At 41.0% G+C, this 26,772-nt stretch overlaps 1 protein-coding gene across 6 annotated transcripts in view; it reads right to left on the bottom strand.

The window, feature by feature from the left end:
- Positions 1 to 26,772, bottom strand: part of lrrc9 (leucine rich repeat containing 9) — a 237,547-nt gene that overhangs the window by 97,027 nt on the left and 113,748 nt on the right. For all 6 annotated transcript variants that reach the window (XR_015757872.1, XM_087989715.1, XM_043697264.2 and 3 more), the window contains 4 exons: positions 22,858 to 23,073; positions 15,520 to 15,639; positions 8,452 to 8,643; positions 7,515 to 7,640 (listed from right to left, as the gene is read on the bottom strand). Coding sequence is in view for 5 of the 6 variants with exons in the window: in XM_087989715.1 (XP_087845841.1) it covers positions 7,515 to 7,640; positions 8,452 to 8,643; positions 15,520 to 15,639; positions 22,858 to 23,073 (654 nt within the window). In the remaining variant the exon portion in view is untranslated. The remainder of the gene's footprint in view (positions 1 to 7,514; positions 7,641 to 8,451; positions 8,644 to 15,519; positions 15,640 to 22,857; positions 23,074 to 26,772) is intronic.

Below are 26,772 nucleotides of genomic sequence, written 5' to 3' on the forward strand. Positions count from 1 at the left end.
ATGGCGGTGGTAATGGGAAAGCAGTGCAACCTTTGGCCACAAGTCTTAGGTCATTAGGATAAGGATAATACTGGTTCTCGGATGAAAGTGTTAAATAAGGGAAAGGCTAATTACAACAGGACTAGGCACAAACTGGAGAAATTAGATTGGCCGCAGCCGTGAGAGCCTTTTAAGATCATAAGACATAGGAGCAGAAATTAAACCATTCAGCCCATCGAATCTGCTCCACCATTCAATCATGGTCGATAAGTTTCTCAACTCCATTCTCCTGCTTTCTCCTTATATCCTTTGATCCCCTTGACAATCAAGAGACTTTCTATCTCTGTTTTAAATATACTCAATGACCTGGCCTCCACAGCCTCTGTGGCAGTGAATTCTACAGATTCACCACTCTCTGGCTGAAGAAGTTTCTCCTTATCTACATTCTAAAAGGTCTTCCCATTACTCTAAGGCTGTGCCCTCAGGTCCTAGTCTCTCTGACCAATGGAAACATCTTCCCAACATCCACTCTGTCCAGGCCACTCAGTATTCTCTTAAAAGGAAGTTAATCAGAATTCAGGACCAGCACATTCCTGTAAGATTGAAATTAAGCCCAGCAAGATTTGGGAACCATGGATGACAAGACATATTCAAAGTTTAGTTAAAAAATTCAAAGGAAACATTTCTGAGGTTTAGGCGACTGAAATCAGACAAGGCCCTTGTCTGAGGAAGGGCATGTGCCCGAAACGTCGAATCTTCTGTTCCCTAGATGCTGCCTGACCTGCTGTGCTGTTCCAGCAATAAAGTTTCAGCCTTGTCTGAAGGAAGCAGGAAAAAACTTAAACAAGGAATTAGGAGGGCTAATAAGGGCCACTGAATGCCCTTGGCAAATAGGATTAAGGACAATACATGCATAAGGAACATGAACGTAGTTAGGGAAAGGGTAGGCTCACTCAAGGACAAACAGAACATTTATGCATGGAGCCAGAGAAGGTAGGTGAGGTTGTTATTGGTGTTCACCACTGAGAAGTTAAAAAAATCACACAACACCAGGTTATAGTCCAACAGGTTTATTTGGAAGTACTAGATTTAAGAATGCTGCTCCCTCATCTGAAAGCTATTACTTCCAAACAAACCTGTTGGATTATAACCTGGTGTTGTGTGATTTTTAACTTCCACCCCAGTCCACACCAGCACCTCTACATCATGGCTACCAATGAGAAGGACATGGATGATGGCAAGATTAGGAAGGGGTATGTTTCATATTCTAGGCCATGTTGATGTTAAGGAGGTGGTGGTGTTGGATGTCTTGAAAAACATTAAATTCCCAGAGCCTGGTGGGATCTATTGGAGTATACTGAGTGAGGAAGAGAAGAGATTGTTGCGGCCTTGACAAAGCTCCCTGAAAGTGGCAATACAAGTGGATAGCCTGGTAAAGACGACATATGGCATGATTTGCCTTCATTGTTCAGGATGAGGTGGTACCGGCGTTGATAGCCAAGTTCGATACCCATGAGGATGGCCTCATGTCACACTACAGGTGACCTGACTACACTACACACACTCTTTTATACATACATATCCTCTCTCTCAGACCCACATACACTTCTCACCCACGCACACACCCTTTCACAGGCATATACTCAGTCACGCTTGGGCACACACACCACCAAACAAGCAAGCAAGTACGTATATATACACACACACACACACAAATATAAGCTATGGGGTGAATTTGGATTTGAAGAATTATATTATATAAAGATATATTCTATTTTGTTTAAAAAACACACAATCTGCAGGCACTCATTGCAGCCAGTCAATCCATGTGACATTTTATAAATTCCTACTTTGGAAATAGAACAAGTCTGACTCAACATTGGGATACAGACAGACACTAATTTCACACCTCCAATGCATGGTCTGAGCTGAGATGTCCCTTTTTAAAATATAAAACCTTAAGTTATCTCAGGAATGTGACTTGAAAGTAGTTCGGGGATTTACATATTAATGAATCGAAACCTGCAACCCATTCTAGGAGATGAAAGACTAAACAGTAATCTAGGTTTGTTCATTATATCGTATCAGTTGCATGACACTATGATCTTGTGCTGTAATTTCTGTGTGCTATGATCCTGCCCCAATAGCTACCTGAAGAAGCAGTAGTGCTCTTAAAGCTGGTACCTCCAAATAAACCTGTTGAATTACAACCTGGTGTTGTGCAATTTTTAACTTCATCGGTCAGAGCATCGAGTGTAAAAGTTGGCAAGTCATGCTACAGCTACACAAAACTTCAGTCACCCTACACTTGGATTATTGCATACAATTGTAGTCACCACACTAGAGTCATAGAGATGTACAGCATGGAAACAGGCCCTTCGGTCCAAATCGTCCATGCTGACCAGATATCCCAACCAAATCTAATCCCACCTGCCAGCACCTGGCCCATATCCCTCCAAACCCTTCCTATTCATATATCATATATCCATCCAAACGCCTCTTAAATGTTGCAATTGTACCAGCCTCCACCACATCCTCTGGCAGCTCATTCCATACACGTACCACCCTCTGCGTGAAAAAGTTGCCCCTTAGGTGTCTTTTATACCTTTCCCCTCTCACCCTAAACCTATGGCCTCTAGTTCTGGACTCCCCGACCCCAGGGAAAATACTTCGTCTATTTACCCTATCCATGCTCCTCATAATTTTGTAAACCTCTATAAGGTCACGCCTCAGCCTCCAACGCTCCAGGGAAAACAGCCCCAGCTTTAGCGCAAATCCTCCAACCCTGGCAGCATTCTTGTAAATCTTTTCTAAACCCTTTCAAGTTTCACAACATCTTTCTGATAGGAAGGAGACCAGAACTGCACGCAATATTCCAACAGTGGCCTAACCAATGTCCTGTACAGCTGCAAAATGACCTTCCAACTCCTATACTCAATACTCTGACCAATAAAGGAAAGCATACCAAACGCCTTCTTCACTATCCTATCTACCTGCAACTCCACTTTCAAGGAGCTATGAACCTGCACTCCAAGGTCTCTTTGTTCAGCAACACTCCCTAGGACCTTACCATTAAGTGTATAAGTCCTGCTAAGATTTGCTTTCCCAAAATGCAGCACCTCGCATTTATTGGAATTAAACTCCATCTGCCACTTCTCAGCCCTTTGGCTCATCTGGTCCAGATCCTGTTGTAATCTGAGGTAACCCTCTTTGCTGTCCACTACACCTCCAATTTTGGAGCCTTTGGAGAGAGTGCAAAAGAGTTTTACTGAATGTTGCCTGAATTTTGAGTGTAGTAGCTGTAAGGAGAGGTTGGATAAACATGGATTGTTTTTGCAAGAAAAAATTGAGGTTGAGGTTGAGGTTGAGGGATGACTTGACAGAAGTATATAAAATTATGAGAGACATGTAAAAGGTGAATAGTTGGAGTCTTTTTCCCAGGATGGAAATGTTAAACACAACTGGCCATAGGTTTAAGAGATTGAGAAGCAAGCTTTCTTTACACACAGAGTAATGCACTGCCAGGAGAGGTAGTAGAAGCTGATACATAGCAATGTTTAAGAGGCATTTAGACAGACAAACGAACAGGCAGGGAATAGAGGTATATGGACCATGTGCAGTTAGTTCGGATTGGTTTAGATGGCATCATGCTCAGCACAGACATGTTAGGCCAAAGGGTCTGTTCCTAAGCTGTACTGTTCTATGTTCTAGTTGCTGATAACTGGAAGTCTCAACATTACAACATTGGTTTTAATGTCTTTTCCCAATAAGGTGAAGATTCGCTCCTCACTAGGGGTAAGGAGATGAATGTTGAGTACTCCACCACCTGTCTTGGGCCTTCTAGCCCTATGGTGTGTTGTTTTCTCCTGAAATGAATGAAATGCAGGGATTGAGTAAGGTGAAAGTGGACAGCACTGCTGTTAGTATTAGTGCTGTTGTGAGAAAAGTGATGAGGTGTTCCTTCTGAGTAAGAAGAGTCAGAACGAACACCTCATCACTTTTCTCAGCGGGCAAATAGAGTATGTAGTTTGCGGATAGAGTGGGTGGGAATGATTGAGAGAAGATGACATGAGCCTTGGTGGGACCTACGTGCAGTGATAGAGATAAAGCAAATGGGAAGAAGCAGAGAGCAGAAATGGTGGTACTTACCCTTATGAGTGCAGAACATACTTGTAGCATTGCTGGGAGTTTCTCCAGATCTTGAAAACTGCATTGAGCAAGGTGGCAAATCTGGATCAAGCTGACAGGGTGTAAGTGGTGTGGTTTCTTGGGCAATTTTGAATCAATATATTGGCTGCCCTCTCTGTCATCAAAGCAGGGTGCTAAATTTCCTCAATCAGCCATCTCTTGTGCAGCTATTCACACATCGAAACTATGCAGTCTTCTTCTTGACTTGCTGTACTTGAACAGCTCCATATTTGTACTTTATATGTTGTTGGCAGCAAGAAACCTATAAGATCCTAACAGTGGTAATCATTTTTACTGCTGACTACCATGAAAGTAAACCATGGAGGCATGGTTCATGCTTACTGTGGTGAGCACGATACAATTACATGAAGAGGCTCAGCAGATCCACAGAGAATAACCCTCCAGACCAGAGCCCATCAAATTATTTTAAGAAGGTAGTTTAGACCCTAAAGTTTTCTTATTTTAAAGGTAGATGTGAACTATATGTTCCAGATGTGATGAGACTGGTCAAGCCACTTGACATTAAGCAAAACACAATAAATTAAACACTACAGTTAAAATACAAACAAAAGAAAGAGGAATTTAAAAACTTGAACATTGGAAATGTTAACCGAATAATAGGTACACTAATTAACTGTTCTAGGAGAAAGTGAGGACTGCAGATGCTGGAGATCAGAGCTGAAAATGTGTTGCTGGAAAAGTGCAGCAGGTCAGGCAGCATCCAAGGAGCAGGAGAATCAATGTTTCGGGCATTTCCTGAAGAAGGGCTCATGCCCGAAACGTCGATTCTCCTGCTCCTTGGATGCTGCCTAACCTGCTGCGCTTTTCCAGCAACACATTTTCAACACTAATTAACTGTTTCAATATAATAACATCCCACAATCACACCCTTAGCAAAAAGGTAAATTCAGACACAGATTCTCACATACAGTTCTCCATTCCAGGAAGAAACAACATCAAGGGTGATTTCAGAGAAGGTAGTAGCCAGGGAATCATTCACTGAAGCTCCAACTCGTCTAGGACCCACATAGCTTCTGACTACTAAAGCTAAGAAAAATTAGAAAGCCTGGTCGGTGAGAACTGGCCACTCCCCTTCCGTTGTTATAACTGTTTTTAAAAAAAAACCTAAATGCCTCCCAAGTTATTTACTTCAGCCATTTTCATAGCCACTTTGGCACTTCCACCTTTACAATCTCTCTTCAAAAAAAACCAGAATAAAATAACCTTTTGAAAGTGACAGCATCGTCACATACTTAGCTCCAAATCCTTCCTCAGGTGTCACCAAATGCAGGAATGCCTCAACTCTGTTTACCTCACTCTTCTTTTTTGAGATCTTCCTTGAAACTTAATAAAAGCAAAGCATGACAGATATTATGGATCAAAAAACAAAAACAGAAGTTCTGGAGAAGTTCAACAGATCTGTTAGCATCTGTGGAGAGAGAAACAAAGTTAACATTTGAGTCTAATAAGACTTCAGAAAAAGTTCTTCAGCTTCTGGTTCTCTGTTCTTCTGTTTTTGTTCTTTGAAAACTACTACTATGACCAAACATGATTGTGAACACCATGCAACAAACCATGCTAACTCCTCTGCCGTGTCCCCTCCCCCTACACAGCACTCCCCAAACAACCCTAATCCAAACAATGGCCTGGAGCAAACAATCATTCCAGCATACATGGGAGTACTGCCGGGCACCTACAGAATCCTAATCATAGTAGACTCGAAGGAACTGTCTGGGAAACTGAAGATTCATTTGGACAATTCCACTATGCTTGGATGTTTCCACAAATTTGCATTTTGATTATAAAGTTCAAAATGTTCTGATGAAAGTAAATGAATAGTTACTCAGGAAATGTTAGACTATAAATACACAGTCTAACTCCTGTTTAAGTTTTAAACTAAGTTAATACTGACCTCACACACTCCAACTACTCCTCTCAGACCCTGACCTCACCTCACCCCACCCCACCCCTATTCCCCCAAGACCTAATATTGCACCAAGTTCTGGACCCAACATCCCTCTTTTCCATGCTGTACCTACCTCCATCCATCCTCCAATGCATTCCTCTCTCTTTTCCTTCTCCTAATCCACTCCTCCATCACTCTCTAACTTTCAGAGTACAACAGTTGACTGCTGTGCAAAGGAGTGCAGTTGCCTTTTCCTAACAGTTCTGCACTATGAGCAACCTACCAAGTATACTTCACATTTTCAAAGAAATGCTGATTGGAATCTCTGGTCAAAAATGAGGAGCCCTTTCATTTTGTAAAATAGAGTGGGAATTTCTTAAAAAGTCTAGCCCAATGTCTGTCTTTGCCTCAGTTATAGTTTTTCCAACTTGTACATTGTGCTAGTGTTTCTAATGTCAAAGTGTTCAGAAATGTATTTTTAAGAATTAAATTTTTATTAAGGACAATAACACAAAAGACCAGAGCAGCTTGTTTCACAGCAAAATAGATTGGAATTTATAATCACTTTATATGTTCAAAATTATTTGACTGTATCAATAGCTAATTAGCCATAGTCCACAAAAGATCATAGCAATCGCTCCCCAGAGACAGATTATTAGTTACATAGCTTGAGGGATACCATTCCATATCAAACATGGGAAATGTCAAGAAAGCAGGCTTCCATGAATGACTACAGCCAGTAGTTGTTGAACCCATGCTGCTGGCATCATACTACACCACACTCTTTGCCAACAGAGCCAACTAACCACCACAAATCTAATATTGCTAAGTGTAATTTGTTAAAAACAAAATGAATCCAAAAAGTAAAGGTAACCTATCAGATGAACAGCTGAATTCTTTATGCCAGTTTCACATTTTGTATTTGGTGTACCTGCAAATTGGAGGTAGTAACTTGGAGAGTTACTAGCCAGCAAAGCCCATATTCCCTAAATGAATTAAAAGAAGTGTACGTAAGAAGTTTATGTCATACTTCATTTTTAAAATAAATTCACTCCATGTCAATAATAATTTGAGATCGTAAGTCTGAACTTAACTGAAATATGGAAATGTGTTAGCATAATAAAAACTGATATTTAAAGTTTTACATAGAGGATTAATAAAAAAATATAAAAGTCAGAGAGCAAGCCTTTCTATCAGGTAGCATATCCATCTTAAGTTTGTGTGAAATACCCAATTTTTTAATGTTGAAAAATAGTATGTCAATTATTAATGTTTTAAGCAGCATGCCAATAAAAAGAATTGAAAAAGTAAGCCTAAGATTTAAAAAAAAGTATACACACAGCTCAAGTGGAAGAGTCAATTGATTGAAAACAATTTTTTTTCCAATTTTAGTGTATACAGTCAAAGAAATCAGAGAAGTTAACATCAATGTTGATCATACCTGCGTAATCTTGGATTCAGCAATCATTTGCAGAGCTGCTAGAGTTTCTTCCTCCATTACAATGGACCCATTCAGATAAGTGAGAGTCTTTAATTGGCCAATGACAAGCGGACGTAATAAATCAGGCTATTAAAAAATTTGATATGGGTAAAAACAATGATTAGGCTTATTGGAATCAATTAAGTTAGTTTATTTTAAAGCAGAACCAAATTGACATCTATAATATAAACCCATTCAATGGAAAATGTGAAATTATGCAAATGAATTAGTATTTAATGAATTAACTTGTCTTTCAGAGTAAGGATCGCCTTGCCAATCTCCACCAGTCCAAAGATGCATCATCATATTTGGTGATGTAGAACTTTAGGTTACCCAAGTATAATTGTTTCTTGCATTTGATAATCATAAGACAAGCTGGCCTAATATTTTATGAATTGATTATTCAACATAATAAACATAGATTCTGTTCTTTTCTCTAGCAGAGACTGGGAACTCAGCAAAATTGAGGCTTGACCCTGCATTGCTGCATTCCACAATGTGATAGATTGTGAACCATCTTTCCAGTTACACATTTTGAAAATGGGAATAGATAATGACATCAAACAATAAAGATGGTTCACTATTCATTCTGTAGGTTAATCCACCTAGTTTTAAAACTTGGTATAATGTTGAAGGGTCATTGTGTACGTAATTTTGTTCACAGCAATGTGTTGTCATTTGACTACATATTTTCACTTCAAAGTAGTTGAAGAAATACTAACTGACTATATAAGCGAAACAATGTATGGAAATGTTTTAAGTATTGTAAACAGTTGGATCCATGAATTAATGAAAAATGCTCTTGAAAATGAATTTAAATAAAACTAAGTGAAATTTAAAATAATCTAAATCACATTCTATTGTTTATCTTTGTCATTTAAACACCAATGAAACATACCTTTTTCCATGGATTGTGACTGAGATCAAGTGTAAGAAGTTCAAATGCATGTTTATGAAGAACTCCTATTTCTTTCTTGATGTAAGTCAATTGATTCCAACTCAGGTCCAAATAGTTGAGATTCTCCATTCCAGTGAAACCATCTAAAGTTATCAACTGGTTGTGGCTTGCATCCAAAAATCTTAGATGAGACTGCAGAAGTTTAAATTACTAGATTCAGAATCAAGGAACAAGGTAAAGGAAATTAACAATGGAAAAAAGAATTTAGGATTGTCAGTTAGGTTCACAGTGGGGCTGACTTCCCTAAATTTTGCAGATTAAAGGAGCATTTACATTTACTGCATTTGTTTCAACTCAACAAAATAAGTGACAGCCATTCACTTTTTGACACAACACCCTGCTGAGAGTCACCTGACTGGTTTAAAATGTAAACAAAACCTGATAGTTAACTGTGACTCATGATTATCTAGTGTTCTCCATGGCAATATCTCTACCAATCACAGTCCAACTGCCAACTAATCATCCCTCTCCACTCAAATAGCATTAAAATGTTAGTTTCCCCTTAAACTGGCAGTCTTGTGAATTGTAATGATGAGGGCAAGCCAAAAAGCTTTGACAAAATCTCTCTCTCTTTTTCAGCAATATTGAAGTTCTGCACTTTAATATTGTGAAACATCTCAAGGCTGGACAACTTTCAGATATTGAGACTAACCACATTAACACAGAACATGGAACAATACAGTACAGAAACAGACTCTTTGGCCCATCATGTCTGTGCCAACCATGATGCTATTCTAAATTAATTCAATCTGCCTGCACATGGCCCATATCCCATATATTCCTTGTCTGTTCACGTCTGTATGAATGAGAAATTCCTGGAGAGCTAACTGCCCATCTAACATCTTTCTCTCAAACAAATTAGAAAACACTCTCTATCCTTTTCATGTGAAACATACTTACAGTAAAGAGAAAGACAATGACCCAGGGAGATCAGTAGCAGAACAGTGAAGACACAGAAGACAACATAGACTATGTGGTTTTGAAATGAAGTTGATGTAATTTTAATAAGTATCTCATTGGAACAGCATTTTGTTATAGAGTTGGAGACAGATAGCAAGCAGTTAAGAGAGAGGGAGGCTTAGCTTTATGAATAATTATTTGTTTTGTTTAATGTTCACTTTTAGATGAGAAAATAAACTGATGTTATTTTCTTTAAATAGTGGAATTTGGGAGTTCTCTGTCACTCATATTTTAAGAGATTATGAGGTGGCAAGCTTTTCTGTGTGTTTGGTTTAATTAACAGAGGGGTTCGCCTCAGTGTCATAACACTAATGAAAAACTGAAACAGATGCAACTTGACTTGCCAACTTTTAGATTCAATGCCCTGACCAATGAAGACAAGCACACCACACACATCTTTACCCACCTTATCCACTTGCATTGCTCCTTTCAGGGAGCTATGGACTGGCACCCCAAACCCCCTCTGTATATCAGTGCTCAGGGCTCAACCATTTTCTGTATATTTTCCTCTTGTAATAGATCTCCTAAGATGCATTACTTCACACCTGTCCGTATTAAACTCCACTTCCTATTTCTCCATCCAACTTTTTACTGGTCTATATCTTGCTGTCTAGAACAGGAGCAAGGATGTTGTTGGAGTTATACAGGGCCCTGGTGAGGGCACCCGAGAATAGCGTGCGCAATTTTGGTCTCCTTTTCTGAGGAAGGATGCTCATGCTCTCTCTCTCTCTCTCTCGTGCAGCGAAGGTTTACCAGGCTGATTCAGAGGATAGCGAGACTGACGCATGAGGATTGATTGACGAGGCCTAGGTTAGTTGAAACTTTATTGCTGGAACAGCACAGCAGGTCAGGCAGCATCCAGGGAACAGGAGATTCGACGTTTCGGGCACAGGCCCTTCTTCAGGAATGAGCAGAGAGTGTTCAGCAGGAGAAGATAAAAGGTAGGGAGGAGGGGCGTTGGAAATGTGATAGGTGGAAAGAGGTCAAGGTGAGGGTGATAGGTCGGAGTAGGATGGAGGCGGAGAGGTCAAGAAGAAGACTGCAGGTCAGGAAGGCGGTGCCGGGCTGGAGGGATTCGGCTGAGACAAGGTGGGGGGAGGGGGGATGAAGAAACTGGTGAAGTCCAAGTTCATCCCCTGTGGTTGGAGGGTTCCCAGTCGGAAGATAAGACGCTCCTCCTCCGACCGTCGCGTTGTTGTGGTTTGGCGGTGGATGAGTCCAATGACCTGCATATCCTCGGTGGAGTGGGAGGGGGAGTTGAAATGCTGTGCTACAGGGTGATTGGGTTGGTTCGTCCGGGTGGCCCAGAGGTGCTCTCTGAATCGCTCCGCAAGTAGGCGGCCTGTCTCCCCAATATAGAGGAGGCCACACCGGCTGCAGCGGATGCAGTAGATGATGTGGGTGGAGGTGCAGGTGAATCTGTGGCGGATATGGAAGTTTCCTTTGGGGCCTTGGAGAGAAGTGAGGGGGGAGGTGTGGGCGCAAGTGTTGCACCTCCTGCGGTTGCAAGGGAAGGTGCCGGGAGTGGAGGTTGGGTTGGTGGGGGGTGTGGATCTGACAAGGGAGTCGCGGAGTGAGTGGTCTCTACGGAAAGCTGATAGGGGAGGGGAGGGAAATATATCCTTGGTGCTGGGGTCTGTTTGGAGGTGGCGGAAGTGACGGCGGATGATACGCTGTACATGGAGATTGGTGGGGTGGTAGGTGAGGACCAGTGGGGTTCTGTCCTGGTGGCGGTTGGAGGGGCGGGGCTCCAACCGCCACCAGGACAGAACCCCACTGGTCCTCACCTACCACCCCACCAATCTCCATGTACAGTGCATCATCCGCCGTCACTTCCGCCACCTCCAAACAGACCCCAGCACCAAGGATATATTTCCCTCCCCTCCCCTATCAGCTTTCCGTAGAGACCACTCCCTCCGCGACTCCCTTGTCAGATCCACACCCCCCACCGACCCAACCTCCACTCCCGGCACCTTCCCTTGCAACCGCAGGAGGTGCAACACTTGCGCCCACACCTCCCCCCTCACTTCTCTCCAAGGCCCCAAAGGAAACTTCCATATCCGCCACAGATTCACCTGCACCTCCACCTACATCATCTACTGCATCCGCTGCAGCCGGTGTGGCCTCCTCTATATTGGGGAGACAGGCTGCCTACTTGCGGAGCGATTCAGAGAGCATCTCTGGGCCACCCGGACGAACCAACCCAACCACCCTGTAGCACAGCATTTCAACTCCCCCTCCCACTCCACCGAGGATATGCAGGTCATTGGACTCATCCACCGCCAAACCACAACAACGCGACGGTCGGAGGAGGAGCGTCTTATCTTCCGACTGGGAACCCTCCAACCACAGGGGATGAACTTGGACTTCACCAGTTTCTTCATCCCCCCTCCCCCCACCTTGTCTCAGCCGGATCCCTCCAGCCCGGCACCGCCTTCCTGACCTGCAGTCTTCTTCTTGACCTCTCCGCCTCCATCCTACTCCGACCTATCACCCTCACCTTGACCTCTTTCCACCTATCACATTTCCAACGCCCCTCCTCCAAGTCCCTCCTCCCTACCTTTTATCTTCTCCTGCTGAACACTCTCTGCTCATTCCTGAAGAAGGGCCTGTGCCCGAAACGTCGAATCTCCTGTTCCCTGGATGCTGCCTGACCTGCTGTGCTGTTCCAGCAATAAAGTTTCAACTTTGATCTCCAGCATCTGCAGACCTCACTTTCTCCTCGAGGCCTAGGTTAGGCCTAGATTATATTTGCTGGCGTTCAGACGAATGAGGGGGGAATCTCAGAGACTTATAAAATTCTAACAGGACTAAGTAGGGTGGATGCAGGGAGGATGTTCCTAATGTTGGGTGTGTCCAGAACTAGGGGTCACAGTCTGAGGATTTGGGATCGACCATTTAGGATGGAGATGAGGGGACATTTCTTCACTCAAAGAGTAGTGAGCCTGTGGAATTCATTATCCATTTATATTGCCACAGGAAATAGTTGATGCCAAAACATTGAATGTATTCGAGAGGCAGCTAGATATACCACTTGGGATGAATGGGATCAAAGGTTATGGGGAGAAAGCAGGATTAGACTATTGAGTTGGATGGTCAGCCATGATTGTGATGAATAGCGGAGTAGGCTCAAAGGGCTGGTTTGGCCTCCTCCTGCTCCTATTTTCTATGTATCCTTTGATAACCTTCCTGACTATCCACAACTCCAACTTTCATTTTGGCTGAAAACTTATTAATTAAACTACCTACATTTTCATCCAAAGCATTTCGGTATATATTATATATTAATATACATATCACAAGCAACAGAGATCCCAGCACTAATCCTTGTGGAACACCACTGGTCATAGACCTCCAGTTAGGAAAACACCCTTCCACAGCCACCCTCTGTCTTATAAGACCAACCCAATGTTGTGTCCAATTTGCCAACATACTGTTGATCCTATATGACAATCTTCTGGACCAACCTACCATGAGGCATCTTGTCAAATGCTTTTGTAAAGCCCATGCAGACAATATCCACTGGCCTACCCTCATCAATCATCTTTGTTACGTTCTCAAAAGACACCAAGTTTGAGACAAGATCTCCCTGGCATTTAGCATGCTTTCCCAAATAAGACCATTCTTTTCCAAATGCTAATAAATCGTGTATCTAAGAATCTTCTCCAATAATCTTCCAAACTACTGATATTATACCCAATGCCTTCTTGATATCATATGGAATGAATAAAACTGATTGAAGACCATCTGTGTTTTTGGGGACTTCGAGAGGAGCAGAAACGGTTCATTCACTTGGCATATTTGACTGGACACTTTTGAAAATCCTCCAGTCTTGGCTTTTGTACTGATGTACTAAACTATCTCATCATTGAGGAGGAAGATATTTATGGAAATTCTCTCTGGTACCTGTCAAGATTTACAACTGGATGTGGCAGGACCACAGGTCCAATCCGTTGCTTTTGGAATTACTTAACTCCATCTATTGTATGATGCTTCTGTGTGTGGCATGCAAACAACGTGAATTGGAGTATTAGTAAACATTAGGCCTGATGATTAGAAACTTGGCCAAAGAAGTAGGTTGTTGTGAATGTCAAAAAATGTTAGCTCTGCATACTATCCATAAATGCTACCAGACCTGCTTAGTTTCTCCAGCAATTTCTGTTTTTGTTTCAATAAAAACATGGTGAGGTTAATGCAAAAACCTCCAGAGCCTAAACCTAGATCATCAAAGGAATGGTTGCTAATGCAATGCCTACGAGCCAGAATTGGAGGAGTAAAGAGATATTGGAGGGTTATAGAAGATAAGAGATAGGATGGGATGAGGCTGGATATGAAATTGAAAAACAGAGTCAAAAATTTTAAAATCAAATGCTGGACCAGGAGAAAATGCAGGACAGTGAACAAAGTAGGACAAAGTTAGGATACAAGCATATTGTTTTGGTAAGTTCAAGTATATGAAAGTTGCAAGATTGGGAGGTCAGCGAGCATTACATTGAAATTGTCACATCTAGTAGTAACAAAAATATGGATAAGGGTTTAGAGATAAATATAGTCATTTATTTATTAGCATACATATTGATGCTAGGATAAAATGGTATCACAGAAAGGATGAAGAATTCTCTTTAGCAGGATGGAGTAAGCCAGAAGTCATAATACATGCCACCAATCACATTTTCAGATTCTCAGGAGTTGGGGTTGAGAAAAGTACAATTTTGGAGAAACGAATCTCTGGACTAATCCTACTGACACTACTTATTGCAAACAGAAATAGATGGAAGGATGAAAAGTGACCTGACGCAAGTTGCAGGAGGGCGTGCTTAAGATTCTTCAGACATTGGAATCAGTTCTGGGTCAGGAAGCATTTATTCAAAAAAGAAAGGTTGCACTTCAACAAGTCTTGGACAACTTTCATTAATGCTGGAGAAGGGAAACTAAACTGGAAGAGGTGATGAGAGCCAACATATAAAAGTGGGAAAGAGGAACGAGGTACATTAAGTACTGAAAGTTTTGGATGGTAACAGAAAGGAAACAGTCCGATAATAAATAGGAACAGACTCAGGAGGATTAATAAAGTTGCTATAGTCTCAGAGGGCCAAAGGGCTGCTTTCTCATTAGAAAGAGATGACTGATGGTGAATTTGAACTGAGGATCACCATACTTTGAGTAAGGGGTAAGTTTGAGAAGAAGGGATCTTCATGGTAACCTGATTTAAAAATAGTAAGAACTTTAATATTCAAAGATCCAAAGTACTCAGAACGAATAGGTAAGGAAAATACAGAGGGGAGATAGCAGAATAGAACGGGGAGGATATTGGTCCAGATCTTCAGTGGTGCAATAATCATCGGATTGCCATTCTGCACAAACTTCGTCTTGCCTCAACATTACTTCACACTTGTTGCATGGTCTTCTGAACCTAGTTTCTCCAAAAAATTGGACTGCAGCATCCCTTAAAAGGGCTGTAGGATTGGGAACAAACAGGACAGAGCCGCATGCCTCCTTTTCTTTCTTTAGAGCTCCAATATTTGGAATTTAAAGTGAAAAGCAAACGATACATCAGATCTTACCAAAGGTTTTGCAAGATAGCCAAACAGAAAGACAAAGTATTGTATTGTGCAATTCAGTCACAGTTGTTTGAATAACAGTTAAAGAGGTCTGTGTTTCCATTATGCTTTCTAAAATGTTGTTCGGCCAACCTCAATAGTTGACACTTAAATAACTTGTTTTCTTTATGCAATATAAAAACACATGCACTACCCCCTTCACCGTGTCAAGCTGTTTATTTCACTGTGTTACTGAAATCAGCGTCTTATCAACTGCTGGACAATGTGTTGGCCTAAAGTGATCATGTAATCAAACATGAATGGGGAATTTGTCAATCCTCGCCCTACTTGGTTGTTAACACTGATTTTGCCCTACCACTACAAGCGTAAAGAAACAGAAAATTTTCCATATTGCCACCAATACCTTTCAAGCATCAGATTGCATAGCCATCGGTTCATTTCATCCTGAAAACAATTAGGGCTTGGAAGTGGATCTTAAAGTTCTTACCAGGTTTGAAAGGTCATTTAGCTGTGTGAGTTCATTAAAGCTGATAACTAGTTTCTGTAAATTTGAGAGTCTGGAGATACCTTTTAGCTTACGCAGACCATTTCCATGTAAGTTCAAAATCTGCATTGGACCAAACATAAATATAAACAAAATACATTTCAAATTAAATCTCTTAGCATGAATTTATATCTATTTTGCATATTGTTCTCATGAAGTACAGATTCCTATGTTTTCATATACTGTCTCAAAAGACAACACTTTTTGTTACCATATGATTATAAACTCCAGTAACTACTCAGATCATCATTTTAGAAGATAATATTTTCAACTGAATAGTTTTTATTGCAAATTTTGGAAATGTCTATACAACTGAGTTCTTTGAGGCTGTGACGAGACAAGTTGATGAAGGTCGAGCAGTGGATGTAGTGTATATGGATTTCAGTAAGGCATTTGATAAGGTTCCCCACAATAGGCTCATTCAGAAAGTTAGGAAGTATGGGATACACAGAAATTTGGCTGTCTGGATACAAAATTGGCTAGCCAAAAGAAGGCAGCGAATAGTAGTGGATAGAAAGCATTCTGCCTGGAGGTCAGTGACCACTGGTGACCCACAGGGATCTGTTCTTGGGTCTCTGCTCTTTGTGGTTTTTATAAATGACTTGTATGAAGAAGTGGAAAGGTAGATTAGCAAGTCTGCCAATGACACAAAAGTCGGTGGTGTTTTAGATAATGTTGAGGGCTGATGCAGTCTATATCAAGACATTGACAGGATGCAGAGCTGGGCTGAGAATTGGCAGATGGAGTTCAAACTGGATTCATTTTGGAACGTCAAATTTGAATGCTGAATATAGGGTTAAAGACAGGATTCTTGACAGTGTGGAGGAACAGCAGAGTCTTGGGGTTCACGTGCATACATCCCTCAAAGTTGCCACTCAAACTGCTGGGGTTAAGTTGTATGGTGTTTTGGCTTTCATTAACAGAGGGATTGAGTTTAAGAGCCATGAGGTTTTGCTGCAGCTCTATAAAACCCTGGTTAGACCACATGTGGAATATTGTGTCCAGTTCTGGTTGCCTTATTATATGAACCATGGAGATGCTTTAGAGAGAGAGCAGAGGAGATTTACCAGGATGCTGCCTGGATTGGAGGGCATGTCTTAGGAACAGAGGTTGAATGAGCTAGGGCTTTTCACATTAGAGAGAAGGAGGAAGGGAAGTGACTTGTTAGAGGTGTACAAGGTAATAAGACGCATAGATAGAGCAGATAGCCAGAGAGTTTTCCCCAGGGCAGAATTGGCTGTCATGTGGGGTCATAATAGTAAGGTGATTGGAGGAAGGAAAAGGGGAGATGTCAGAGGTAGGGTCTTTACACAGAATGGTGGGTGCGTGGAATTCACTGCCAGCAGTGGTAGTAGAGTCAGAGACATTAGGGACATTTAAGAAACTAATGAATAAGCACATGGACGGCATGATGTGCAAGTTGGTTTGATCTTAGATTAAGATAAATGCTCAGCACAACATCATGGGCTGAAGGGCTTGTACCATGCTGTTCTATGTTGTCAAACTTATTAACACTCACTTGTCAATTGAATAAATTGTTTGTAATATGATAATTGAAAATAATTAAGAGTCACATAGTAATGGAGTTGAAAAAAAACAAATTAATACAAATCATCAAAGATTCTTTCTAATTTACATATTATTCTTCAATTTTTCATGTTCCAGATTCTGCAAGAATAGCCCACACTGTCAAGAGAATTCGTGACAAGATTATGTATGCTCCATTCTATGTGCTGTAATTTTGTCTACTAACTCCTTTTAAAAGGGAACTCAACAAAAATCTACTGAAAATTCAAATTTATTACATCTACTGGTTCTCCCTTTCTTAGAGTCACAGAGATGTACAGCATGGAAACAGACCCTTCGGTCCAACCTGTCCATGCCGACCAGATATCCCAACCCAATCGAGTCCACCTGCCAGCACCCGGCCCATATCCCTCCAAACCCTTCCTATTCATATACCCATCCAAATGCCTCTTAAATGTTGCAATTGTACCAGCCTCCACCACATCCTCTGGCAGCTCATTCCATACACGTACCATCCTCTGCGTGAAAAGGTTGCCCCTTAGGTCTCTTTTATATCTTTCCACTCGCACCCTAAACCTATGCCCTCTAGTTCTGGACTCTCCGACCCCAGGGAAAATACTTCATCTATTTATCCTATCCATGCCCCTCATAATTTTGTAAACCTCTATAAGGTCACGCCTCAGCCTCCAACGCTCCAGGGAAAACAGCCCCATCTGTAGCGCAAATCCTCCAAGCCTGGCAGCATCCTTGTAAATCTTTTCAGAACCCTTTCAAGTTTCACAACATCTTTCTGATAGGAAGGAAACCAGAACTGCACGCAATATTCCAACAGTGGACTAACCAATGTCCTGTACAGCTGCAACATGACCTCCCAACTCCTATACTCAATACTCTGACCAATAAAGGAAAGCATACCAAATGCCTTCTTCACTATCCTATCTACCTGCATCTCCACTTTCATGGAGCTATGAACCTGCACTCCAAGGTCTCTCTGTTCAGCAACACTCCCTAGGACCTTAACATTAAGATATACAAGTCCTGCTAAGATTTGCTTTCCCAAAATGCAGCACCTCGCATTTATCTGAATTAAACTCCATCTGCCACTTCTCAGCCCATTGGCCCATCTGGTCCAGATTCTGTTGTAATCTGAGGTTAACCTCTTTGCTGTCTGCTACACTTCCAATTTTGGTGTCATCTGCAAACTTACTAACTGTACCTCTTATGCTCACATCCAAATCATTTATGTAAATGACAAAAAGTAGAGGACCCAGCACCGATCCTTGTGGCACTCCACTGGTCACAGGCCTCCAGTCTGAAAAACAACCCTCCACCACTACCCCCTGTCTTCTACCTTTGAGCCAGTTCTGTATCCAAATGGCTAGTTCTCCCTGTATTCTGTGGGATCTAACCTTGCTAACCAGTCTCTCATGGGGAACCTTGTAGAACGCCTTATTGAAGTCCATATAGTTCACATCTACTGCTCTGCCCTCATCAATCCTCTTTGTTACTTCTTCAAAAAACTCAATCAAGTTTGTGAGACATGAGTTCCCACGCACAAAGCCATGTTGACTATCCCTAATCAGTCCTTGCCTTTCCAAATACATGTACATCCTGTCCCTCAGGATTCCCTCCAACAACTTGCCCACCACCGAGGTCAGGCTCACCGATCTATAGTTCCCTGGCTTGTCTTTACTACTTTTCTTAAACAGTGGCACCACGTTTGCCAACCTCCAGTCTTCCAGCACCTCCCCTGTGACTATCGATGAGACAAATATCTCAGCAAGAGGCTCGGAAATCACTTCTCTGGTTCCCACAGAGTTCTCGGATACACCTGATCAGGTCCTGGGGATTTATCCACTTTTACCCGTTTCAAGACATCCAGCACTTCCTCCTCTGTAATCTGGACATTTTGCAAGATGTCACAATCTATTTCCCGACATTCTATATCTTCCATATCCTTTTGCATAGTAAATACTGATACAAAATATTCATTTAGTATCTCCCCCATTTTCTGCGGCTCCACACAAAGGCTGCCTTGCTGATCTTTGAAGGGCCCTATTCTCTCCCTAGTTACCCTATTGTCCTTAATATATTTGTAAAAACTCTTTGTATTCTCCTCAATTCTATTTGCCAACGATATCTCATGTCCCCTTTTTGCCCTCCTGATTTCCCTCTTAAGTATACTCCTACTTTCTTTATACTCTTCTAAGGATTCACTCGATCTATCCTGTCTATACCTGACTTACGCTTCCTTCTTTTTCTGAACCAAACCCTCAATTTCTTTAGTCATCTAGCATTCCTTATACCTACTAGCCTTCCCTTTCACCCTGACAGGAATATACTTTCTCTGGATTCTTGCTATCTCATTTCTGAATCTTCCCATTTTCCAACCGTCCCTTTATCTGAGAACATCTGCCTCCAATCAGCTTTTGAAAGTTCTTGCCTAATACTGCCAAAAATTGGCCTTTCTCCAATTTAGAACTTCAACTTTTAGATCTGGTCTATCCTTTTCCATCACTATTTTAAAATGAATAGAATTATGGTCGCTGGTCCCAAAGTGCTCCCCCACTGACACCTCAGTCACTTGCCCTGCCTTATTTCCCAAGAGTAGATGAAGTTTTGCACCTTCTCTAGTAGGTACATCCACATACTGAATCAGAAAATTGTCTTGTATGCACTTAAGAAATTCCTCTCCATCTAAACTTTAAACACTATGGCAGTCCCAGTCGATGTTTGGAAAGTTAAAATCCCCTACCATAACCACCCTATTATTCTTACAGATAGCTGAGATCTCCTTACAAGTTTGTTTCTCAATTTCCCTCTGACTATTGGGGGGTCTATAATACAATCCCAATAAGGTGATCATCCCTTTCTTATTTCTCAGTTCCACCCAAATAACTTCCCTGGATGTATTTCCAGGAATATCCTCCCTCAGCAAACTAAGCACAGCTTATTCTACTATTTACATTCTCAAAAACTCCAGTAGATTCGTCAAGTGTGATTTGCCTATCATAAAACTCATGCTGGCTTTATCGAATTCCATTAATACTTTTCAAATATTTTGTTATTGCAGACTCCAACATTGTAACAGACTCCAACATTTTCCTCACTCCTGATGTTAGAGTAGCTGGTCTGTAATTCTCTTCCTACCTGCTTAAATGGTGGGATTATACTTGCTGAGCCCCACAATCTGTGGGAACTGCTTCAGAATCTATACAATTTTAGAAGTGACCACCGATACATCCAATATTTTTAGGACCACTTCTTTTAGTATGTTGGGATGTAGATTATCAGGACCTTATGATTTGTCAGCCTTTAATCCCATTAATTTCCCAAGCACAATTTTTTTTACTAATACTGATCTGCTTAAATTTTGCATTCTCACTAGACTTTTTCCTTCCCCAATATTTCTGAGAGGTTATTTTGCCAACTTTTGAGGACAGAACCAAAATGCGTACACAATTCTTCTGCCATTTCTTTATTCCTCATTAATAATTCCCCACTTCTGACTGTAAAGGATCTATATTTATCTTTGCTAATCTTTTTCTTTCTATGTATTTGTAGAAGCATTTAAGTTTCTACATTCCCTACAATTTTACTGTAATGCTCTATTTCCCCTTTGTTGACCAAACATTTGCTGAATTCAAAAGTTCCTAATCCTTCGAGCTTGCTGCTTTCTCTGGTGATTTTATATCTCCTCTTTGAATCTAATACTGTCCATAACTTAATTTATAAGTTATGGTTGAGCTACCTTTCCTCTTTTCATTTGTGCCAGACAAGAATAATTGATCCATGTAATTTATGCATATATTCATTCAACCTATATACATTTTGTTCCAGTTATGAAAAAAATGGGAGTTATTTTTACATCGTTTGTAGATTTCACTCTCTAATTTTTTTTATTGGCTTGAAAAATATTTGAAGAACTAGACTACTTTGAAAAAAGGCTCTGCAACAAAGCCATCAGATCCTCGTCCTCATTGAAAGCTCAAAGATCCCAAGAGAAATTTACAAAACTGGGATACTATAGCAAGCCAACAAACTCACAATTATCTCATATAGGATTAATAAAATCATTCATCTGGAGTTCAAGAATGCCATGACGGTTCATACAAACAAAGAGAAAGGACAAAAATGTACATGTGACAAACACAGAGGAATGCCACAGCTCATGCTCGCAGGCAAAGCAAATGTCCTGCCCAAAAGACTGCTAAACCACAGAGGATAAGTGCACTGCTGGAAAGCCAAAGTGGGATTCAGGAAAGGCAGATGTACATGTGTCATGATCTTCACCTTTCGCAAATAAAAAAAATGATTCTTCTGTGCCTTTGTCAACCTAACAAAGGCCTCTGACAGTGAGATGGAAAACAAAATTGACAGAGCAAGCTTGGCAATGTTGGTCTGTGCAAGAGGCTGTGGAGGAAACAAGATTTCCTTATTATACTCAACTTACAACAAAACTTGATGTATACAAAGCTATGGTTATATATATCTGAGACCTGGACTACCCATTCCCAAGATATTAAGCAGCTCGACAATTTTGCATGAGATGCATTCAGATCAAATGAGAGAACAAAGTGTCCAACATTGAGATATGTCAAAGAAAAAAAAATGTCTGGAATTGAAGCATTCATTATCAGATGGAGTGGGCTCATAAAACATATGACGGATGATAAAATCCCTAATGTTCATTTCTTAAGTTTGGGCACCACTTGCAGTGATGTTAAGATTTAAGAACATCTTGAAGCCAAACTTCAAGAAATAGGACAGGTCTATAATAGAGTGGGAGAATACACAAGAAAGAACAATGTGAAACAGTTGGTGTTGTTTCCTTCAACAGCAAAGAATATGGTAACAAAGGACGAAAGCCAAACTAGAAAAATTGGGCAAGACCATAATTTAAAAAAAGACAACTCTTCCTTGCCTACTCTATGGAATGCATTCTAGCTCTGCAGTTGGGTTTTGCAACCGAACTTAGAATACATAACCGAAGACCACAAGAAATTATGGAGAGTTGTGAACACAGCCCAGTCCATCACGAAAACCAGCCTTCCTTCCCTTGACTCAGTCTACACTTCCTGCTACCTCGGGAAAGTGGGCAACATAATCAAAGACCCCTCCCACCCTGGGTACACTCTCTTCCACCTTCTATCAGGCAGAAGATACAAAAATTTGAAAACTAAGAATAGTTTCTTCCCTGCTGTTATCAGACATATGAACAGACCTTTCATATTAAAGTTGATCTTTCTCTGAGCCTTCTCTGTAGCCGTAACACTATATTCTGCAATCTGTTCTATCACCCTGTTGTACTTAAGTAAAGTATGATTTGTCTGACAGCACACAATACAATATTTTACACTGCATCTCAGTAAATGACAATAATAAGTCAAATCAAATCAAACTGATTATACATGCAACAAATGACCATTTATAGTAACAAAGGGAAGCTGACGACTTGCAACTAGAATTTAATCTTGGTTCTTTTAAGACAAGAACAAAATCATTATCATTGGATAAATTTCCTTCATAGGACACAGAAACTATATGGATAATATATCAAATGAAATATCTTCACTGTAATAGCATCTTAAAATGGTAATGCCAATCATGACTTGGTTTTACATTTGGAAGAGTTTGAAAATGTTTCAATATGAAGAATGATGAGCATCCTTAGGGCAATCTCTGACAGTTAGTGAGATAAGCAAATTGCCTTCACTAAGCATCTTTTTTTACATGTACATGACTGGAACTTACTGTGATTTGACTCAATATTGAAGCTCCAGAAGCAGAAAGTAAAGTAATCTCCTCCAGATTTGGAATTTTATGACTTTGTGTCACAATTGGATCCATTTTTAACACTTCTTCGTCAAATGCCATGGCTCGCTGTATGATCAATATTTCTGCTTTACTCTGCTTCCTTGGATGTATTTTGTTTTCAGAAAAAGCAGAATAAAATGTCTGCCCATCATTCTAAATAAATTCAATTCGGACAAAAAATGATTAAGTACATTCATTGTAAACTTTGAAAATGCTATCTTTATTTTTATTAGATTTTCCTACTTCCCTCCATTATTGACCAAACTTGAAATGAAAAGATGGCTGAATCTGTTATTTGCACCATGAGCTACAATGCAAAGTCAGAGTTATATCAGATATAACATACAAAATATATTATTGCAAGCTAAATACAAGAAATGTCATGAGTTTTTTTTTCCATCCACTCGTTTCAATTATTAATATTGGTTACCAATCAAAAGGACTTGGGTCTTTTTTCTAAGAGCTGAAAATGTGTTGCTGGAAAAGCGCAGCAGGTCAGGCAGCATCCAAGGAGCAGGAGAATCGACGTTTCGGGCATGAGCCCTTCTTCAGGAATGAGGCAAGTGTACCAAGCAGGCTAAGATAAAAGGTAGGGAGGAGGGACTTGGGGGAGGGGCGTTGGAAATGCGATAGGTGGAAGGAGTTTAAGGTGAGGGTGATAAGCCGGAGTGGGGGTGGGGGCGGAGAGGTCAGGAAGAAGATTGCAGGTTAGGAAGGTGGTGCTGAGTTCGAGGGTTGGAACTGAGACAAGGTGGGGGGAGGGGAAGTGAGGAAACTGGAGAAGTCTGAGTACATCCCTTGTGGTTGGAGGGTTCCTAGGCGGAAGATGAGGCGCTCTTCCTCCAACTGTCGTGTTGCTACGGTCTGGCGATGGAGGAGTCCAAAGACCTGCATGTCCTTGGTGGAGTGGGAGGGGGAGTTGAAGTGTTGAGCCATGACCTCACTTCCTCTTTTTTCTAAGATCCATGTATTGATCAAGTGTTTATTTTAATTTTAAGATTTTTAACCAGGTATATCTACTACTATATTTTGTCATTATCTTGAATTCACTTGTTTCAACGATATCTCCACATATTTATAGTGGAAACTGAACTCTGAGGAGGCATGCACTCTGTGTAGAAGTTAAGACTTTAGAAAAGGGCTCCAGAAAGATAAAATAAGTATAGCTGAAAATTAAATATTAAAATTGTTATTTATCTATTGGCTTATTTGAAGTCTATATGAAGTTATAGCTTCCAATAAATCCAATGAATTTAAAAGGGGTGAATGGCCTATAATGTTATTTTTCCACCCATGAGGGAAGAATAAAGTTTACAGCAGATATCTCACATTAACTGTAAAGTCTCCTACCTTCCTGCAGGGACAGATTCTCAGTTCTAAAACAACATAACATGGTTACTTCTTGTACAAGATAAACAATTTTACATCATAGATGGGGTAGACCAGAACACATCATGGTATGGTAAGCATGAATAATAGGTGTCGGGCAAAAGGCTGAACACTAAACATCAAAACTTGAATTTTCCTTTCGAGGTTGGAAAGCAAAAGCTGAAACTGTGTTCAGGTCATCTTCCATTGAAGATGGCGTGCAGGCTCTCTTGGTTGGAGGGCTAATTGGAAACCTTGCTGTTTGAGACAAGGAGCAGGGTGTTATGGAAGGTAACAGAAAGGGTGCTTCTTTCCAACTACTTAAAGTGTTTAATTTAAAAATGACATTCTCATTAGCCACCGCCATGCTGCAATAGAGATTTCCTCGAAAGGACAAGTTGGCTCCAGCAGCCAAGAAGGAATGCCTCCAGAAGAAAACTTTTCACAGCAGCCTTAGGAAATACATTTCAACACCAAAATATGTAAGGGGATGCTAGGTTAGATTATCAAAAGCATAACCAAAGAGGCAGGTTTTAAAAAGTCTTTTTTTTTTTACTATTCACTCATGGGACATGGACATCACTGGTTGGGCCAGTATTTATTGCCAAATCCTATTTGCCTTTGAATAAATCGTGACGAGTTGCCTTCTTGAACTGGTAGACCCATAATGCCATGAGGGAGAGAATTCAATGACATTGACCCAATGCCAGTAAAGGAATGGTGATATGAGAACAAATTGCAGGTGGCGATGTTCCCATGTATATGCTACCCATATCCTTGTAAATGGAAGTAGTTATGAGTTTGGAAGGTGCGGTCTATGGACCTTTGATGAATTTCTGCAGAGATACAGACTGCCGTCTAAGCATCGGTGGCAGAGTGACTGAATGTGGAGGAAATAGCAAAACACCGGTAGTGAGATGGGCAGGGAGGGCATTCAAGAAATTAGTATTGCCTGGAGTGATGTTTCACCTCCCCTAACCCAGCTGTTATTTTCTTACCTCCAGAAACCTAAACTGGTCTCCATCAATGTAGAATACTAGAGAATAAATGGAAAATAGTGTCTGCTATAACTGGACTATATTAGGCCCCTAAAAAGCCAAATTGTAAACCTGTCACATATAAGTAGGCAACCCTGCCAACATCTATCCTGACTTGGCAAAAATAGCCTGGCTAAGTGCTGTTAATCTTTGGCTTTCATTACAGTAATCGTATTATTTCCACAGTAATGAAGCAGGCCATTTCGCCTATCAAGTCCACACTGATCCTCTGAAGAGCATTCCACCCATTTCCAATGGCTAATCCAACTAGTCTGCACATCCCTGGAAATTTAGCCTGGCCAATCCACCTAATCTGCACATCCCTGGAAATTTAGCCTGACCAATCCACCTAACCTGCACATCTTTGGACTGTGGAGGAAACTGCAGCACCTGGAGGAAAACCATGCACATGTGGTAAGAACATGAAATCTCTACACAGATAGTTGCCCCAGGCTGGATTCAAGCCCAGGTCCCTGGTGTTGTGAGGGAGCAGTACTAACCACGGAGCCTGCTTTGGGCCAAACCTCCAGCTCATGGCTTCAACTGCCAAAATAACACCATTTAAAAAGTGGCCCTACGACATATTTGTAATGATTGGAATGAGGTCAGCCATGAATATGAGTTCCCTGATTGGGACTATTAACTTGGTCCAATCAGGGAATCCTGGCTGACAGATATAAACACAATTGTTTCCCCTTCACTGTTTTGATCACACAGCACTGTCCTTTGATGTGAAGAGCAGTGTTTGTCACTGGCCACCCGGGTGTTTTCCTATCTTCCTGGTGGTGGAAATTGAATAAAGATTCGTGCACTTTGTGTCTTCCACTGTGTCTCACACCTGCGCACACACACACACCATGGGTGCTGGGGATAAAATAAGCACTACCGCACTTAAGTGGTAGTGTGGGGGTTAAAATTAAAAAAAAGAAAAAAAAGAAAAAAAAAATAAACAACAGTGTTTCCCTACCCTCCCCTTCACTGTTCTGATCACTCAGCACTGCCCTTTGAAAAAAAAATAAACATAATTGTGTGTCTCACACCTGCGCACACACACCATGGGTGCTGGGGATAAAATAAGCACTACCGCACTTAGGTAGTAGTGTAAGAAAAAAATAAATAAAAAGGGGAGTGTCCAATTCTATTTTGAAAAAAAAGAGAAATAAACACAATTGTTTCAGGGAGAGGTGGACGCCGCAGGGAGTGGAGTGCATTATTTCTCCCTACAACTCTATTTTGATTTAGTCCCTCCCCTCCCCCTCACTGTTTTGATCACAGAGCATTGCCCCTTGATGTGAAGGGCACTGCTTGTCACTGGCCACTCGGGTGTTTTCCTATCTTCCTGGTGGTGGAAATTGAATAAAGATTCGTGCACTTTGCATCTTTCACTGTGTCTCACACCTACACACACCATGGGTGCTGGGGAACAATAAGCACTACTGCACTTAGG

Source organism: Chiloscyllium plagiosum, unplaced genomic scaffold (genome assembly GCF_037043375.1).
Source record: "Chiloscyllium plagiosum isolate Xiang-an unplaced genomic scaffold, Cpla_swu_hap1 HiC_scaffold_8, whole genome shotgun sequence".
NCBI lineage: Eukaryota > Metazoa > Chordata > Chondrichthyes > Orectolobiformes > Hemiscylliidae > Chiloscyllium > Chiloscyllium plagiosum.